General features: G+C 39.5%; 1 protein-coding gene across 1 annotated transcript in view; it reads right to left on the bottom strand.

Moving 5' to 3' along the window:
• FRMPD4 (FERM and PDZ domain containing 4) overlaps positions 1-19,431 on the bottom strand; it is a 319,255-nt gene that overhangs the window by 30,108 nt on the left and 269,716 nt on the right. The window contains exon 5 of the mRNA XM_067289727.1: positions 2,619-2,679. Within this exon, the coding sequence (XP_067145828.1) occupies positions 2,619-2,679 (61 nt within the window). The remainder of the gene's footprint in view (positions 1-2,618; positions 2,680-19,431) is intronic.

Raw genomic sequence — 19,431 nt, 5'->3', positions numbered from 1 at the left:
AAGGAGGAGGCAAAACTAAAGAAAAGAGGAAACACATAAGCATCATAACTTTTGAAGACATAAATATTGTTCAAAATTGAAACAAAATGCATTTGTCAAGGGACCCAGTGCGCTCAGAAGTACATCTGCTTCTCACTGAATGGAAGAAGACAGCAGGCATGGCCATGCTGGCATAACATCAAATATCTGAAGGGAGGGTGTCAAGAGGATGGAGCCAGACTCTTTTCAGTGGAACCCAGCAACAGGATGCGAGGCAATGGGCACAAACTGAAACACAAGAAGTTCCATCTCAATATGAGAAAAAACATGCGGGATGGCAGATCTGAGATGAATGCCACCTAATCGGCACAGGTACTACTAACAGTCAGGTTATGGCAGGATGAAGTCCAGCATGAGCCAAATGTTGAAGAATAACTCAGAGTCCCAGCAGACTTCACAGCACAGGGTTCACATGAACTGAGGGACCCTGCGCTGTGTCAGGGTCTAAATTTGGGTTCACACACTGGCAACATCCCCACTGCTCCTCAACCCTATGCACACCTTTGTTTCCACTGCAAGAAAACCTGGGCTTGAAAGTGGTGAGGGAGGGAAACTATGATCCAGGACACCCTTGGTCTAGACAGCGATAGGGAAGCACGATACGAGTAGAAAAATCAGAGATCTGCAGGGTGCAACAGTTCAGACTCAGCCACTAAGTTCATGCCACCTAAGCATTCCTACTTTGTGATGAAAATGGGTAATTAAAGCTGGTGCTACTATGCACACAACTATCACATCTTCTGACTGCTCTGCGGACATACTCAGGGAGAAAATCTTCATGCCTATATGAGTTACAACTCCCATTACCCCCAAAACATGGGTGCTTTGTCTGCTGAGGTAGCATTGGGCTCCTATACTCCAACAGGCACGCCAGAGGGGGGGCAACCCAATATCATGCATAAACTGGGCATGTCAGCCTACACAGTTCCTCACAGGAAGCACAGTGCTTCAATACCATTTATGGCTTAGTGACATCTAGATATAGTTTAGTTACTAAGAAGATTTTGGTGCAATATAAGGAGAAAAGCAGCTTCTGCCTTGTAAGGCCTCGAACAGGGGTTGGATACAAACAAACAGCAAAGATATCAGGTCACAACTTACCTTCTTCTTCAGAGCAACTGCTGGAGGAAGACAGTACCTGTGCTGGAAATGTCTCCCACTGGACATGTTGTACACAGTTCATTTAGGTTTACAACTTGCCTTATGTTCAGCATAGACAAGCTTGCTCTCCTACCAGCAGCACAGCAATAACAGGCCACAACACCTCAAAGGCATCCAGTACTACAGTTTATGGTTGCCTTTTAATTCAGCAAGTAACCACTGAGCCACATGTACCTGCACTAAAGCACATGCCCTTTTTTCACCTGACATTTAAAGAAAAGAATGAAGCCCATCAACTGATGAAATAAGCCAAACTGTATAAAAAGAGAAGCCTTTCAGGAACCTTTTCCATATTATACACATTTCCTGTGATCAAAATCACTGTCTATAATCCAGTTAGCTTTAAAGGCATTTAGGTTTCTTTATTTAGTCAGATCATGTCTGCATCTTCATTTAAGAAGGCTGAGGTCTACCGGATCCCTGCTTACTTACTGCTTACCTATGTGGCCACCTCTAAACTAGTCAGAAGGGCTAGTAAGTAGTAGGGAAGCAACACAGCAGTGACAAAGTTGCATTTGCAGGATTTACATTTTGGCTGCTTCAGCAGATGCATGTGTTTTCACATCTTTGCATCAAATCCACCTTACCCCTTATTCTTGGAAGAAAAAGACACAGTTATCCCTTATTGATCAAAACTGTCACATATCAGGCTAGCAAACAGGGAGGTGAATGGACATGTTACATTGTAAGGGACATAACCGGACTCACTCCTGACCCACGGTTGAGGCCCCTCAGCAGCCTGCAAGGTGCATACGGCTGTGCACAGGCACAAGGGGAGAGAGGGATGTGTTCCCTCCCCTGGTTTAGCCTCTCCCCTTTCTCATCTGTCCCTCCTCAACCAGGGACTGGCCTGAGAGCTCACAAGCCCCCTCCCCGCAGCACTAATGGTGGTGCAAAGGGCTCTGTAGCCCCAGTCAGCATGGTGGGGCCCAGTGCTGGACCCAGCTGCGACCCAGACCGCCTCGCTGCAGTGGCCTCCCCTCCACGCCTCTCCCCCAGTCGCCAAACGCGCTGCCCTAGAGAGAGAGACAGACTCCCCTCGCACACAGGGAAAACTAGCTTGATATGCTAGTGCAACTCAGCGGCGACGAGGCGGACCCCCGGGAAACCCAGGAGCTGCGACAGACCAAACCTTGAACCCTTGGGGGCTGCAGGGGGATGGTGCCAGCACGAGTACTGGGCAGGATGCCTGCGCACCCACGCGCCTCCAGCGGCAGGAGTTAAAACATACCGTTATTATTTAAGTTAGTATTACACTGAGCGCAGTACATGGTAACACACAGTCTTAAATATTGCCTTTAAAAGACACAGCCCTTATCTCACTTTTTTTTTCTTTTATTACACAGATAAGGTAGAGATGCAGACCGCATATAGGCAGACAAAAGCCACTATGTTGCTAGGAAGGCAATTCGGAAAACGCCAAGGATACTTACAGGGTAAGGTTGAACAACAGTAAGGAGGATTGATTCTTTGCAGCTTCTGCAAAAAAGATAAAAAAGTAAAACAGTAAATATTCATACTTTTATGCACTACAGATAAACAGCTTTTCTTTTTAAAGGAGGAAAGTGCGGTCCTATGGCAAAATGTTTATTACAATCACATAACAGAAAATTACAGAGATGAATAATATGCCAAAATAACAATGAATATTAAAAATTACATTTTTTCCAACATAACAAAGTGAATTGACCTAACTTTACAGTTTCTACAGAAATATTTGCTCTGTCAGAGAGGCTCACATACTGCAATGATGATTTTCTCTAATGAGAATGGAATAACATCTGATTAATTCCATGGGTTCAACATTTATAAACTACACATTTCTGTTGCCTACTTAACAAATGCAGATAATTTTTACACCACCTAGCTCTTGTAAATGTAAGGCCAAATTTATCTGAAGACAGCAGTATTTTCAAAGCAAAAATGAGGACAAAATTTAGTCCCCCGAATCTTCTCTAGCTCACTTTTTCCAGTGGGTGGAGAAAGATTAATATTTGAGGAACAGCCTAGTTAGAATTTTTTTTTTTATGATATTACTAAAGAAAGGTTCTTCTTTAAAATCGTATAGCTCTTTAGGATGAAACTAGTGAAAACAGAACATATAAGCAGCTCTAAACAAACTGGCTTACAAGACAAAGAGAAGAAATAAATGGGAAACTTAATATGATCAAGTGGTTTAGGCAACTTGAATGACAAATAAATGCAGATTTTTCACTATTGGTGGGTAGTTGGTGGTGGTGGATGACTGGGGAAGAATTACAGGAAAGTGGAAGAAGAAGGAAAATAGCAATCAGTCAATATTCATTGTATTATGCTGTTTGACAGCTTCTGAGGGCAGTATTAGGTAAGAAAAGGTCGGTTGCCATTTTGTTGAGATAGAGTTGATTTTCTGTTGGTTTTACTAATTTCAAACACAATTAATTGCTTATTTATCTGATATATTGCCTGGCTAACTGAAGTGCAACTGATTTAGCATGCCTGCACTGTTCAGCAGTACAAACTAAAATAAATCACACTGTATTGGTCTTATACATTATCATCTTATATGGCATATTCACATCACTGAATGCCATTTAAAAGCCAACAAGCAAAGAAAATAGAGGAGAGACTGACAGACTCGTAAGAAAATTGATCTGGAATATCAGGCTGTACTTGGTGTCTCCCTGCAGGCCAACTGGGCTAACAAATTCTACTTCTGCCAAAGCCATCAGCTGTGCAAGAGACCAGAGCTGGGGGTCAAAGATTTGGGTAGGGGACACTATCCCCTACCTACAGTAAAATTTGTAAAACTTCAATTTTTACCTGTTTCTTATTAGATAAAATATCTGTATCATTACACTAAAAGAGGGTAGGTAGACTTTTCAAAAGGAGGGATAAAAGGCTTTGATTTTTGTTTTTGTTTGGAAGAACAGAAATAAAGTCAGATTAGAAAGCTTAAAAAAATGAATGAGGAGCTACACATTGTGAAAATGAAATATTCTTCCACAAAGCAGCATAATTGTATCCCCATTATGTAATATTATAAATACTGTAAGGAGCTTCCCATGATTACTTTTTCATTTTAAGAAATCATGTTCCAAACCTAAACTCCAGAAGTGATTTATTCAATCATGAAACAATATTTACACCTCTATTCACAGTGTTGATTTTTGTGAAAACCTAGAGTGCATTTTTAAGATCTATAAGTTATAGAAAGCATTTCTGGAAATCTCCACTGTTGTATTATTCCATATTATTCTTCATTTTTATTCTTGAAGACTTTACTGTTTATAGTTTTAAAAAGGAAATTTCCATTCTTTAGTTATTACTTTTGACTAATAACTGGATTCACTCTACTTCCTCCTATTCTACCTACCATATTTGGGGGAATCTGAAAATATACAATAATGAATGTAATTTATCTCAAGACTCTCACAGTCATACCTATGCTATATCCAATATATCATTGCCATATCAATCTAGGTATAGGAGTAGACAGAAAAGGCTGCAGAGCTGTTAGCTATGGGATAAACTGCAGCCTTGAGACAAGTACTCCATGCCCAACTGACCTCTTCAATTACTTTAAGCCCACTAATTTATGTTTTTCATGGACTTGCTCCAACTTTACAACCATTCTTACCTCCTGCTGTGCAGCTACCTTAAAGAGTTACCTTTAAAAAAGGAAAATCAACTTCTCATGGAAATGTTTTTCACCTCTTCACTATTCTCAGATAAAATCTGTCCAAGTGCCAGTATAGGCAAGATTCATTCTAGACTAACAAGAGCTTTGTTTTAAATCAAAAAGGTCACTAATTTTAAGAGATATTTTGGGGATGAGACTTTCTTACAGGATAATCACTTGCTTTGGAAAGACCTTAGACCCAGGACTATTTATTCAGCATTTGAGGCTATAATAATGCCATTTAGAGTATTTGAATTCATGCATGATACACATTTACAAAGCAGGTGTCAAGCACAATTTACAGTCCCCTCATCATTAGAGAAAACATTTTCTCTAAAACACATGCTACATACAAAACACAGCACAGTTACAAGGGAAATAAATATTTAACCAGCAGCTGTTTGATCTGCGGTACTCACTCATGACTCCACCACTCACATTAAAACTTAACTCACGATGACAAAACTTCATACCATAGCAAATCACTTTTTACTTCCAATACTGTTATAAAACCATATATATTTAAAAGATAAGCCTTGCACAGCACTGGAGAATGCCAATTGTGTCATATATTACATCTACCACAGTAATGGAAAAATAATGAAGTGTACTGTGTACTGTGAGCTGTACTGTATACTGTAATCTGTAAGTTTTGTAGCTTAAATATATGTCTACCTATGTAAATCGATGTATGATATCAGATTACGTGAGCTAGGCACATCACCACACTTAAACGTGAGCTATGTTCTTTTAACAAACTTCAGAAAGATGGCAAAGGCCAAAACAACAATCATTTACTTTCCCACTGAAATGTCTTTTCCTCCTGTAAGAATACAACTAAAGTAAAAAAATTAGATATACATAAGTTGTAGACATTTAATTATCTTTCGTACTCATTTGACCACGATCTAAACATTTTTCTTTCAAATTTAACTACCGTCTTTACTTCCTTTTAGAGGCCAAACCTCACTCAAGATCAAACATACACAATTCTAAGCTTTGACAACGCTTGCAGACTTTTCAGGTGCTCAGCTAACAGCGACAACAAAATAAAATATCACCACATTTCTTTCATTTCCTAGCATTATAATCAAATGGTGAGAACAAGACTAAAATCTCAGAAGTGCAATGGGAATTTCAGTGATTCATGTATTTGTCCTTTCCAGCACCCTGCACTGTGATTATATTTGTCCATTCTCCCTGCTCCTTACAGCTACTTAAGCTGTAACAAGGAGAGAATATAGATGGTTTGAGAATCAAATTACAGAACATTGTAAAGGTTAAAGTTGTGTTACTAAGTATTATGGGTCTTGGACTACATGAGGCGTTAACATTCTGCTACAATACCGGTCATTGACTTTGTCTGTGAACTTGCAGCTGGAAATTGCTGTCTCTCTTTTGCTTCCATTTTAGCTGGAAGTGAGCAAGGGATGTGGGGGCAGCTGAGGACTACGTGGGAGGAGTGGGGGAACCTCCAGTAGCTCGAACAACGGGACGAGGTGGCTCTGTTCTTCATACGTGTCCTACCGCAAACACAATACATGAGGAAAGAGGAAGGATATATAGTACCTGCATTCACTCTTAAGACTTGAGAAAGGAAAATTATTATTTATAGCATATTATTAAGCCTTTAACAAGGAAGCATACTAAGTATCTCTCCCAGTGAAGGTGAAAAGAATAACAGCCCTTACTCAGAAGACCTAGGTTCCATAATTAATTAGAAACTGATGTATAATAGATAATACCGTTCACAGGGAATACAGTCAAGGCAAACCTTTCTTTTAACCCTGACTTTTCTCTGTTTCACTGACACTAGACATCAAATTCTAAAACTCCTGCTTGGAAATGCTATGCTTTGTTCTCTGCTATTTCAGGGCCATCTATTGCATTTTGGGTCTCCCTATAAGTAACAAGAACCTGAATTTCACAGTTATAGGGTTAGATGCCATGATTTGAGCTATAATTCAGACTACATTTTTGAAATAAGGAAATGGAACTCAGTCAAAAACTAACTGCAAAATGTAATAGGTTAGCTCAAATACCATATTCAAAGCAAAGCAAAGCAGAACTCATCTTCAAATTCTAGCACCCAGGCTAAGAAAAATCATTCAGCATTTGAATGTCTTTCATTATTATAAAGATTAAGACAATAATGAACAAAGATTTTGCATGAGAAAACAAAAGTCACTCTATTGTAGTACATTAAGAATGATTTCAAAAGGATCATTTTGATTTGAGCTGTATATACATTTTTACACAACATCCGCACTCTTCTACAGTAGTTATCTTCACCTAAGGGAACTCTGAATTTCACTTCTCTAGACTTCTATCATTTGTGACAGCTCCTGGGAGAAGAAGAGCTTGCCCCAGAGATCTGCCTGGATTTACCTCTGAGGCTGCAGAGACCTTGGTGGGACAGAGTAGGACTGTCTTAACTTGTATTGCCTGCTCTGCTGATAGCATGCAGCTCCCGTTTGCGTGTCTCTAAGCCTTGCAGTGATGCGAACCCATCTGGGTAGATCTGCACTGCTGAGTGGAGGGGGAACCCTGATAAGTTGGTAAACAAACTCAGGATTCACTTAAGCCCATGACATGGGGGCAATGCAGAGGGGGCAGGTGGAGAGGGACTTCTCAGGAAGACTATGACATTCCCTGAGGCTATTTCTGTCACAGAAGCGGTGCTGTGCAAACACATGGGTATAAGCTAAACACCGATGCTCACCAGGCTTAAATCTGCGTAAGTACAAAGTTACCGATGAGACCTCAATATTAGCTCAGGTCTTTGATGCAATGAAAAGATCTAGGGTTGTGTAAAGGACCCCTAAGAAGTCCAACTTCTCTGTATAGGAGAATTTCTCCAGCAAAAACCACGGAGGGAAAAAAACACACACACTTTTTCCAAAGGAAACACTGCAGCACACAAAGTACAGGCAATGTTTCTAGAATTCAATGGCTTTTAAGTGAGAAGTACAATAAATTAAACTAGGCTGAAAGCCATGTTACTGAAGGCAGATTGCTTCTGGTCTCTGAATTCCATGCACCTATAGACAAGCATTGTTTATTTTAGTAGCAGGTGGAGAATCTCATCTTTCCAACCTTAAGAAGATGATACTTTCCAGTAAATTCTAGGAAAATACAGAAAAATAAACTTTGTCAAAACACTGCCCATGCATAGTACAAGGACTGCTTCGGGGTGGCAGTGGTATTTCAGTCTGTGCCTGTGCAGCTGTTTGTAGTGAGTCTTTTCTGTGAGTCTCTTGGAAGATCCTGTGCACAGGCAGAGATGGGTGATCCTGCCATCACGCCACACAGGTAAGACTGGATATGCTCTGCATGGTTTTACATCTCCAGCTCCATCTCAGGACACAGATGCAGGAGCGAAGCAGGCAAGATAATCAGCCAGTTGTTGATGAAATCAGGTATGCGATCTCCAAGGGGGGGGGTCCTAGTTTGGGGAGGAGGGATAATATTGCATGGTATATAGATAGAGGAGATAGGATGTGAGGCCAAGGTCTTGCTTTGTGGGTGGACACATGAGTAACACCAAGGAAAATGATGGGAGCATCAGGCTGGGGCTGTTTTTTCCCGGGGTGAGAGAGTACAGAACATAAAGACCATGGGCTTCAGGTCTTATTTTTGGAGATAGGAAGGCTGTGTTGTAGTCTCTGATTTTGGAAGGCAGAAGGATGACACTCATGGCTTGGAAAACTGGCAACTGCTGCTTCCGCTACTCTTAATGGTGGTACCTGCCCTTAGCCTCACTGTCAATGCAGTGAAATACTTGTGACATCCAAGCAACTTAAACTTGTGAACTCCTGAACCTCACAGATTAATCTGAATAGCTGTGCTGCTTCACAAAGTCCGTAAAATTTAAGTCTACCATTAAAGATGAGAAGGTTTTCAGCGGCGGAGGCAATCTGCACAAGAATCTGGGAATTTTACAGGATTCCTATTGAATGTCTGAGCCCTAAAAACTGTGCAAGTAATGGATGTTGAAAATGACCACTGCCACATAAAATAGAAAGATACAAGTGCAAGATTATTACTGCTCTGCAGGATCAAACAGAAGCAGAAACACAGCTGAGAGAAAAGATCTTCTGACTCTAACACAAATAATTTCAATAACAGCATACAGAAAATTACTGTCCAAGCAAACTGTGTTTTTTATAAATGTTCTTTCTTTTAAAGGTCTGGCATGGTGTCATAGTCAATCTTTAAAATCGTCACAGTCTGCAACTGGCACTAATTGGAGCCCTTGTCGGCAGTCTCAGTAAGGGGCCAACAAGTGAGTGTGTATGCAGGCTGAATTACTGCCTCTTCCTCTGGTAGAAGTGGTCCCTTCAGATCAGGTCTGTGGCATTTTTGCAGGGGTACATACAGGGGATGCCATTTCAGATGCCTCTGCCGTAAAGGCTTTGAGAATAAAAAGGCCTTCCATTCTCTAAGGCAGCCCATCTGTCACGCTTGCACATGTACCAAATTCACTCTGTTTTCTCTTTTATTAGCACTGTGGCCAGAAGTACCCTATGAAGTTCCTGAATTTCAGTAGTTCATTAAGACCTACATTCCCCTCCAGCCAAAATAATTTTCCCCTCCAAAAGTACCCCAAGTTGCTTTATATTCTCAACTATAAGGTTATAGTTTTTGTAACTGAGTTACTAAAATGCTAGTCAAACAATAAATACCTATGTGCACTGTGCAAGACTATCTTGATAAGACTGTTTAGAAACATCAACAGCAGCATTATGTTGCTGTCTAGCAACGTTACCTGCAGTCCATTACCAGATTGTGTCCTACGAGTGCCTCGTTATTTCATCGGTCCATTGTGGAGTGCAATTCTGAATGTCAGCAATATACAGAAAACACTATATTGATTGGGCTTTTCTTAAGCAACCATTTTCCTACTTATATAGATCCGACAGCTCTCAGTCAGCCTCTGACAGGACCCGTATTTAAGCCGCAAGATGGAGTAGATAACAGATAAAGAGTTATTAGCTCTGGAGCCCTTTATTTCAAAAGAATCATTATTTGCTCACTTTGGCCAGCACAAAAAAAGAGAGCCAGATGGGCATGGATGTGCATCCGATCAAATGAGACTTTCATCAAGTCAAACCGTTAGCATGTTTCAGCCACTCTATCATAGCGTAAATGACTTCATGCTGCACGAAGATGCTATACTCCCACAGAGAAAAATGGATGTGTTAAGTGTAGAGCTTACTCCCCTATTAATTAATTGTTCAGCTGTCCTCTTCTAATTAGACTTTCTGCACATTAGTTTTAAAGGATCAAAGGCAGATAAAGTGCAATAATATGGGTCTCTCAGGCCACTCATCCAGGCCAAAGTTTCAGTACTAGTTTTCCTACTATTAACTGTGAAAGCTTCAGTAGCTCTGAGGAAGAGTTATTTCTCAAAGTGTAATACATAAGCACAATATAAGCAAGACCCAAGAAGGCTATTTATGAGACATCTTTAAGAATGGTGTTACAGAGATACTGTACAATACTATCAACATAAAGTATTTACAGAACAGGGTGGTCTCACTTTAAAAGGGGCAGTTCCTCTCCCTTGAAAATATCTCATCCTTATTTGTCAGATCATGTTGTTTCCATCAGACAGTAATGACTTTCAGACAGCATTTCTGTGGGTATTTTGAATAATCCCTTTTAGATAGGGCTTCTAAGTGAGATAAGTGCAATTCTATTTTTACATTCTGCAACCGCATATGTGCATAAACCGGTGGGCGCACAAATGCTGCCCACTGCATACACTACTCAAGTAAGTTAAACCCATGCAATTAACTTGGTAACACTTATGTTTTGTACTGATGTACTTACCCAGGACTTCCAGAAACTTGGACTTTACCAAAACTCTTTGCTCTGAGGTTTCAGAGCAAAAGGCAAAAAATAATATTCTAGAAAATTTGATCCAATGCTGACATGAAAGATCATGCTTTGAAACACTGGAATGACCTCATGTACTGATTCTCAGGTCATCCACCAGAGATGTGGAGATGCCTACAAAATCTATCTTGATTACACAGTCATTTCTTAATTTTAACTTTCAAAACTGGAGCCACCATGAATCTGTTACGGCTGCGTATGTAGTCACAGCAAAATGGCATTTGAAAAACGCTAAATGGCATTACAAAACTCCTTTAATATTCTAAATTTTTTGAGATGCTTCTGATGTTCCAATTGGATTCAGAATTCATTTTACTGGGACTGGGAGATAAAAAAGCTAGAACACCTTGAATGCTTTCCTGGACAGTTCTCAGATGTTTCTCTAAATAATCTGAATTAGATTAACAGAGGCTTTCTTGTGAATTACTGAATTTTCAGCGGCTGCTTAGACATCTTGATGCAGTCATGTAGCCATTTGAATATTTACCTTAATAGTAAAAAAAACCAAAATAATGAAATTTGCAGAACTCAGGGAAATGCTGAACTTTCCAAACCCTGAAAATTGGTGTTATGCCATTCATTTACCTTAGTGCAAAAGAGAGACTCAATTAATAGTTTGATCTAGTAACTGAAAGGGATGTTTCAGAGAGTAAACCTAACTCTGATGCCCACATACTGAAAGCTTGTTGGTTTTGTATTGTTTTTTTCTTTGAAAAAGAGACAATGTAAATTTTCACTTAAGAAAGAAATTCTCTTTGCTAATAGTTTTATGTCCCTCTTTCTGTTGGCAATATGTTACAAAGTAATAATCATCCCTTTTATTTAATAATTTGGTTTCTCTAGTCTCACTACAGCTGACCTCTCATGCACCATTGGAAGTGAAAGTTTCAATTTCATCAAAGCCGGGCTACTGCTCCTCATTATAACTGGCAGAGCAGCATGGAGTCCACTTAAGATGAGGACATCTTGACAATAGGGAAAAGAGACTAAAAGAGAAATAACAATTCTTTGACTAGTCAAACAGCATCAGGAAAAAATCAGCAGCAAAAGACCAACAGCTATGATTACGGTTTGACGAGACACTAAATCAGGCTTTCAAGGCTGTCAGTGCCAGATGAAAAACACTGTGGCCGTACACTGCGAAGCTCTGGGCCAGTGTGCCAACATGGTCCAGCAGCTCCAGCATTCTCAGAAACTCGCTTTGCTTAGGCTTTAATGAAGCAGATTTACATTGGATCAGGTTATTCTCTCTCCTTAGCAAATGCCATAAAGTTAGCAAAGAAGCCAGCATAACCTTCACGACATGTGTAATGGCTAATTTCACAGAAATGTGACTGTATGCCTAGCTCATACTCAGCTTAAAACTGTACTGGTGACTGAACAAGGAGCTGCTGCTTTTGACAACAACCTCCCTGCCTCTAGCGGTGCCCTCCTTTGCCTGCAAAGGCTTGGCAAGAGTAAGGCCGTCGATACACCGGTATTAATACAATGCAAATATTGTTTCATTATTGCTTCTACTCTCCCAAGAGTCTCCCTCTATTCTGATTTTGTCATACTTGGACATACTTTGGACAGGCTTGCTTTACAGCAGCATTTTGCACAGTGAAGTCTTGATCAATCGAGATAGCAGAAGAACAACAAAACAAGTAATTCAACAAAACGCACCACCTAATGCCAAATACTTTGAACGAATAATTAAGACTATGAACTAAAATAAACAATGGTATAACTTTGTTGTTTATGCCTAGTTACAAAACAAAAGCTGAGAAACAAGGAAACCATGTACTCTAAAAACACGTTTTAAAATGAATTTGGAAATAAGGAAGTGAAACAGAAGACAGCCGAAGAAGGCAGAAACTGCACAGAAGAGACTCCTATATCAAAACATTGCAAAAGAGATCTATAAAAATTACATATTAAAGAGGAAAGATCACTAAAAATGATGAAAAAACCTTATTTTTTTATGTGACAGATTAACCATAATCTTTTACATTCAGAGCTTCATTTTCATTTGTTCTGAAAGCAACAGAAATCCTTGCTGCTGCTATTCATAATCTGTACTTCACTGATATTTGCACTTTGAGGTTAGGGCACTGTGTTTGTAGTAATGTATAGTCAGGTGTTCATATACGTCCTTCATTCCTGCAGCTCTTCATTTTTTTCTTTTATTTAATGCTTTTTAAAAAGCAGAAGAAAATCAGATACATTTGGCTGATTAAATGCTAACCTGAATCTATTGAATAGTTTAGAAGCATCTTGTTTTAGAGAGTTATTTGGGCTTTTATTAGTAATACGTAACAATCATATAGTGATTTTTATGTCTGAAGTACTTCACAAGCATTTTATTAGCTCTAAGTAATAAGGCTAATGAAGAAAAAGAAATTAAGAAGAGGAAGACAAATTCAGAAACGAGATAAAGCTCTTGAATTTGGAAGCATATTGTATTTTCAAGCACTGTATTATATACTTTTCTCTGTTCAATATTATTGGCTTTATTATTGTTCCTTAAGAAAAAAATACATTCATTCAAAGAGAAAATGATATTTTCCTTTCAGATGCCTGAATGCTATTCATGTTGCTTTTAACTCTATCTGCTTTTTCAGAACCAGGCTATCTGATCCAATCTAAGATTATCTCTATTCTTTGCTATGGAACAAGTTATTATTGAGTATATTTTAAATAATTATGGACTGACGGAAATAGTTTTAAGAATAAATATTCCAACAAAAAAAGATTCATTCAGTTTCTCATTAAGTAAAGTTTCAGTCATCAGTGGCTGGGTTTTTGTGGGTTTATTATTATTGTATCTGTAAAGTTAGACAATTGGTGGACACTGAGCTGCAGAGACTAATGCAGAATGATTTTTGCTTACTGAGCCCGGAATAGAAAATTGGTTGGTCAGATGCCAAAGACATATCCATGTGCCAGTGAAGCAGTGTAAATCACAGCAAATGTGATTTTATAATGATTTGGATGAGCAGCCGAACAGGCGACTCCTTTTAAGCTACCAAGCACGTGGCACAGTAATTTGGACAAGAGCAGACTGCACATGTAAACTCTTTGGTCGCATTTATGTCCCCACAAAAAGACATACTCACTGCAATTTTCTTTTCAACTACAAGAATATTTAAAAAGTAGACTGATACAAGGAGAAACTGATTCAGAATTGTTGTCAGCCAGTTAACCACTTGTTTGTATTAAATTACACTATTTATTGAACCCCCCCACCATAAATATATACAATATATCCAGAATGTGTAAAATTCAAAGGTTTTTCTCCCCCCTTTCATTTTAAACAAAGGCCCAGTTATTTATTGTGTTAAAATCAATAATAAAGTATGTCTTTAAAAATCTATTCTGTTTAAAACTCTGTCCAAGCTTTCAAAGTCGCATATTTTGTTAATTTTCAGTGAATAAATCTAAAAGTTTGTGCTAGTTCACTTAATAATGTATTTATGCTCTCATACCCTTCAATTTGTTTCCCTTTTGTATCAGTAGAAGTACTTAACCTGGTTTACGTTTTCATTGGGACAAAGTATCAATAACAAAAGCCTCACTGAAAAATTAAAAAGTGAATGCACAGTGCACATAAATGTGATACTTAAGGGATAACTTAAATTTCACTTAAGCAGAAATCCTTCCTTGATAAATGCAACAATACTGCAAAATCTAAAGGGTGAAGGAGTGTTTGAAAATGGGAAAAGAAAATTACCCTGCAAACATGAACCAAGTAGAAAATGATGAACGGGCCCATTTTTATATCCGCATAGAAGATGAAGAGATAATTGCAGTGCAGTTAGACATATCGATGTTAACGTTAATCCAGATACTACGGGTAACAATAGCAGTAAAAACGTGATGCCGCTCTGTTCAGCATCGGTTATCCCCCAAGAAAACACCCACACTTGTCAAGCCAAGTCCGTACTTTGCTATCCATAGCAGCACAATTAAAATTCACTTGGGTAGAGGCACACGTGCTGCAAGCCCTCCCTGCTCTGCGGTAGAGGCAGGCAGCCCCAGCCGGCCGCTGCTGCTAGAGCGCAGAGCTTCGCCACGCTGCGAAAATGGGAAAATTAACCAGTTTCATCATTGTCCTCTCTCGCTCCTCAGAAGCTGTGGGCAACAGTCAGGACCAAAGAGAAGGGCATTGAAACATGTGTCTCTTCTTCAGGAAAGCAGTGAGCGGGAGCTGGTACTGAAGCTGCTCCTGGAGGCGGGAGGAGGCAAATACATAACTCTCCAAAGAACTCAAGCCAGAAGGTGGTAGGAGGAAAGATGGATATTGGTATAGGGAAAAAAAGAAAAAAGGACTGAAATAGGTGACTTGCTAAACGGATTTTGCAGGTATTTTCTAAATAATTTATTTGATACACTTGTATTTTTCCGCTAACCTTTGTAGCTGATCAGTTACCACTTGCTGAACACATACATTTGTTGCCCTAAAGAGAGTTATATGTAAAAATCATTTGTCAAAGATCATGTGCTGTATGGAGATATTAAATCTTTTGTGATCGTGGCAAAGCGTCAAATCGAAAAGCTAACCCCAGAGCTACGCCAGCTGCTGTGCGGAGCAAGGCTGCTACCTCTACCCCCCACTGGGCCTCAGCCTTTTCTTTCTTCTGTGGGACCCAATGTGTGCAGCAGTGCTGCTTTTCCAAGCAGCAGAGTAAAATTAATGACAGTACTAATACTAGATTTAGACTAGCATAATTTAATTCCCAGTGAAATGAATTCACTTATTTTACCCTTTTCATTGTGGAGTTTCAGTGGGGGAAATGAAAGCAGGGACATCTCTCATCCTGGCTGGGAGGCATTTCAGGCCTGTCCCCCTTTTCGCTTTGAATGGCTTCCAGTACGTATTGCACTGAGTGCTTCCACATGAACAAAATACACAATAATGCACATAATTTCCTGAATGAATATTAATGCTGATGAAGATTAGGAACTAATATTGCCAGAGTTCTTCTTGAGCTTATTACTGCTAGTTAATACAATGGCAGCTGAAAGGTAACCCTGTTGATGTTGTCCTTATGAGTATAAAACACGTCTTTTCACAGAGCAACCACTTAATCAGCTTTCCAAGTGGATACACCCATAAAATTAATCTGCTAGAGTAATTTGTTAAAGGAGTTGGTCCTGAGAAGAATTATTTTTTATCAACAGACCTAAATGAACCTACATTACTTATAACTAATCCCTCTAATAGTAACAATGCTAGGCATCACAGGCTGGTGGCACCACAGGACGGGCACCCTACCTATCCAAGGAGCTGGCAGGAAAAAGGCAGAATATCCTGACAGGGAATCTGGCTAAGGATGGAGGATGCATTTGCTGCTCAGGTAAACTGTACGGACATCCTAACAGCATGATTTTAGTTCCCATCCCTCACATCTCTTTTCCTACCCTTTCCTTAGCTGCATGCCATAAATAGCTGCATTATCATTCAGAGAAACTTATTCAGTTCAAGAATAACTTTCATTCAGAGAAAAGACACTTCTTTATCAACATTACAGCTGAATAAAATAATCTCATTACAAACAGATCTCTGCTTTCTGAATCTAAAATAAACAGGGAAGGAGGTGCATAAAAGATAGAGAGGTTTAGTTTATACACACTTACCGGAGAAAGAAATTCAGCTTAAAAGTAGGTTTTTGTCCTCTGGGATAAAACGGATACTCACCACTAGTCTTGTTCTTAAAGGTTTTCACTCCACAGTCAAAATAACTTCAAGAGCAAAACATTTCTCCTAATCTCATTTTATGCTTTACTAATGCACACAGAGAAAAAGAGGAATCTCAGCCAGATCTAGTAACAAGATATAGTTTGGTGAATGCATTAGTTTATCACCTGTACAAGGTAATTACATGTGCTTCAAAGTCCTCCTGGGCTTCAGACGTCATAACAATTATAAGAAGTTTCTTACAGGTAATTTAAGTAACGCCTTTGTGTACAACTGCCTTGCTGTACCTTCAGAGCTGGCAACGAAACAGTAGATGTTCTTATTTCAAAATAGATTTAAAATTATGAAGCCAGTCACCAAAATCTCCCACATGGAACTTGAAGCACTCAATAATTTTGTCTACATAATGAAACAAGAGCCCACGGATGGCTGAATCTTTTCCATAGTAATTGCTTCTCTCATAGGAATTGCTTCACATCAGAGTCAGATTTTCTCAAAGACAAAGGCAGTTTGTGTTCTCTCTTCTAGGATGAAACTTAAATGTAGAACTGTCTGCATACTTTACAGTTTAGCAGCAGGCTGATGAGAAAAAAAGAATCTCTGCTTCATAACTGATGATCTCCTCTCCGAAGCTGAAGACGATTGCCCTACAAAGTTTGTATCAAGACAGAGATACCATCACCACTTTCCTGCATAAAAAATTATGATATTTCATTTTGAAACTTGTTTTGACTTATTTTGATGGCTGAACACAGAGTAGATAAAATATATGCTGAAAAACATTTACACATTAAGGCAAAGTGAGCTTAAAAAAATTCTCAGGTTTCCTAAATAATCCACAGGTTGTTCCTATGACTTGAAGGGCAGTGTTGGAAAGAAACGCCTGAGCCACTGTGCTCAGGCCCCTGCGGCAGCCAGGCTACCACGCAGCACAGGTCAAGCCTGGAAGGACCCCTGGCCATTCACTCCTGGCCATGCATAGGGAGGCTTTGACAACTACAGACAGATCTACAGACTCAAACACCTTCCCTTAGGCATGCATGCTATCCATGTTAGAAGTGCAGAGTACCTTAGACATTGTGTTTACCAGGAAAACAGGAGAAAAAGAGAATGGTGCCAGCTGGTTACACCACTTTTCCAGAAAGTTGGAGATCTGGCATTTATGTTCTCTAGGGCTTGAGAAGGTTCTTTTATTTCCCAAGAGAGTGCTGAGCCACCTGTCCAAAAGGCAGGAACTGCTGAAGCTGTGCCACTCGCTAAAGAGGAATTTGCAATTCATGGTGCTGGAGAGAGAGCAATACCCTGACAGAGGCTCCCCCGGAATGGCCACAGCCTTTGCTCCCAACATAGCTGTTGTATTTTATATAATGACTATTTGACACAAAATGCTGAAGCAGATGTAGAGTCTTATGCAAGTGCTCTAAGCACAGGCTATTATATAAAGGGGTGAGAGCACACCACTGCGGCTGCCTCTGGCTGCAGTTGTGAATAAAATTGTCAATAACCATCTTCTCTGTGCAGAATCCAGTGCTGTCAGCATGGGCTGCACTTATTCCAGGCATGTTCCTGGGACTGAGGGCAGAGAAGCTCACTCCTTGAATTGCAGATGCATTTAGGTGACAGACTACAGCTGAGACGCTCAGTCCAGCCAGCATAACTAACAACTCCGGGCACTCATACTAGCAGGATTTCAGTGGTGAGATTCATCCCACATACCTGTAGCTATTTAAAGGCATGAGGTATCATGGCTTAAAATATTTCTCTACACACCTTCTATAATCAGAGAAGAGAGACAGCTGGAAACAGATTAGTTTCTCCAGTCTTTGGAACAGCTACAGGCAACTAGCTCAGGCTAAAGGCCTGACTTCAAACCCCTAGATATTACAAATTTTCAGCCAGGTAGGTGAGCAATTTTACTATTGAAAAATTACCCTGGCCTGTCACATGCAGAAGTAGATCAGCAGTCAGTTCTGTGCTTTGCATGCAGGGTTTTAGGCATCTACACTCCACTATGGACACTGTGGGGCTGGCTCTTGAAGTCCAACTCAAGTATGATGCATAAAAACATGCATCTCACATATAAGCAGACAAAATATCTTCAGTGAATCTGAAAAAAATGAGATAGTAAGTCTTTTCTCCTATAAAAAACTCCTATGATGGACAAGCTCAGGGGCTTGCAAATTTTTCTCTTAGGTACACATTCCATTCTTTTATTGAACAGTTGATACTGTTATTTCATTGTTTTTATGTTGAGGACTTTCATTTAAAGCTAGTTGATGAAGTCATTAGGCAGCACAGCTATCCCTCACCTTAGCTGCAATCATGAGATAAGCAAAATAGCTTCAAAAGTCTTATCTGCTCATTTGTACACACTGACAATGATCTATCTGTGAAAGACTAAATTCCTTGTTCCAAGGACATGCATTAAAATTTAATTCTCAAAGGGGGCACAACAGAAGACTTAGCATGCAAAGGATATATGTTATTTAACAGCTATACGTCAAACTGCAAGATTAAAAATAGACTTTTCAAAATGCAGTCTGACAGAAATCATGGTAAAATCCCCTATGTTCCAATGGACATAACATTCTTCACTATGTGCTCACATAGTAATTTTTCTGATCAACCTGGAGATTTCTCTGGAGTCTAATTAACTGTGAATGTGATTTTAAAACGCAAATTAAACCATTATTTTAAAATTACATTTAGTGCTGATGCAAAGTGCTAGATTAGGAGCACTGGCTTATGAAGTTTCTCCAGAACTACAGGTCAGTAGTTTGTGGCTGAAGCGTAAGAAAGGAGAACAGTTAAAGTCTACCCTCATGCATAATTTTGGCCTTTAGGTTGGTGCTGTCCGCTAGAACAGAATGGATACAAGATCTGAACAGAAAGGTCACAGATCAGCGATAACAAATTTTAATCACTTGCAACCCAGCCTAGACACAAAACTGGCCAGGTGCTTCTCATTAATTCCTCATAGTATGTACGG

Source organism: Apteryx mantelli, chromosome 1, assembly GCF_036417845.1.
Source record: "Apteryx mantelli isolate bAptMan1 chromosome 1, bAptMan1.hap1, whole genome shotgun sequence".
Classification (NCBI taxonomy): Eukaryota; Metazoa; Chordata; class Aves; order Apterygiformes; family Apterygidae; genus Apteryx; species Apteryx mantelli.
This window is presented reverse-complemented; position numbering and strand designations above follow the sequence as displayed.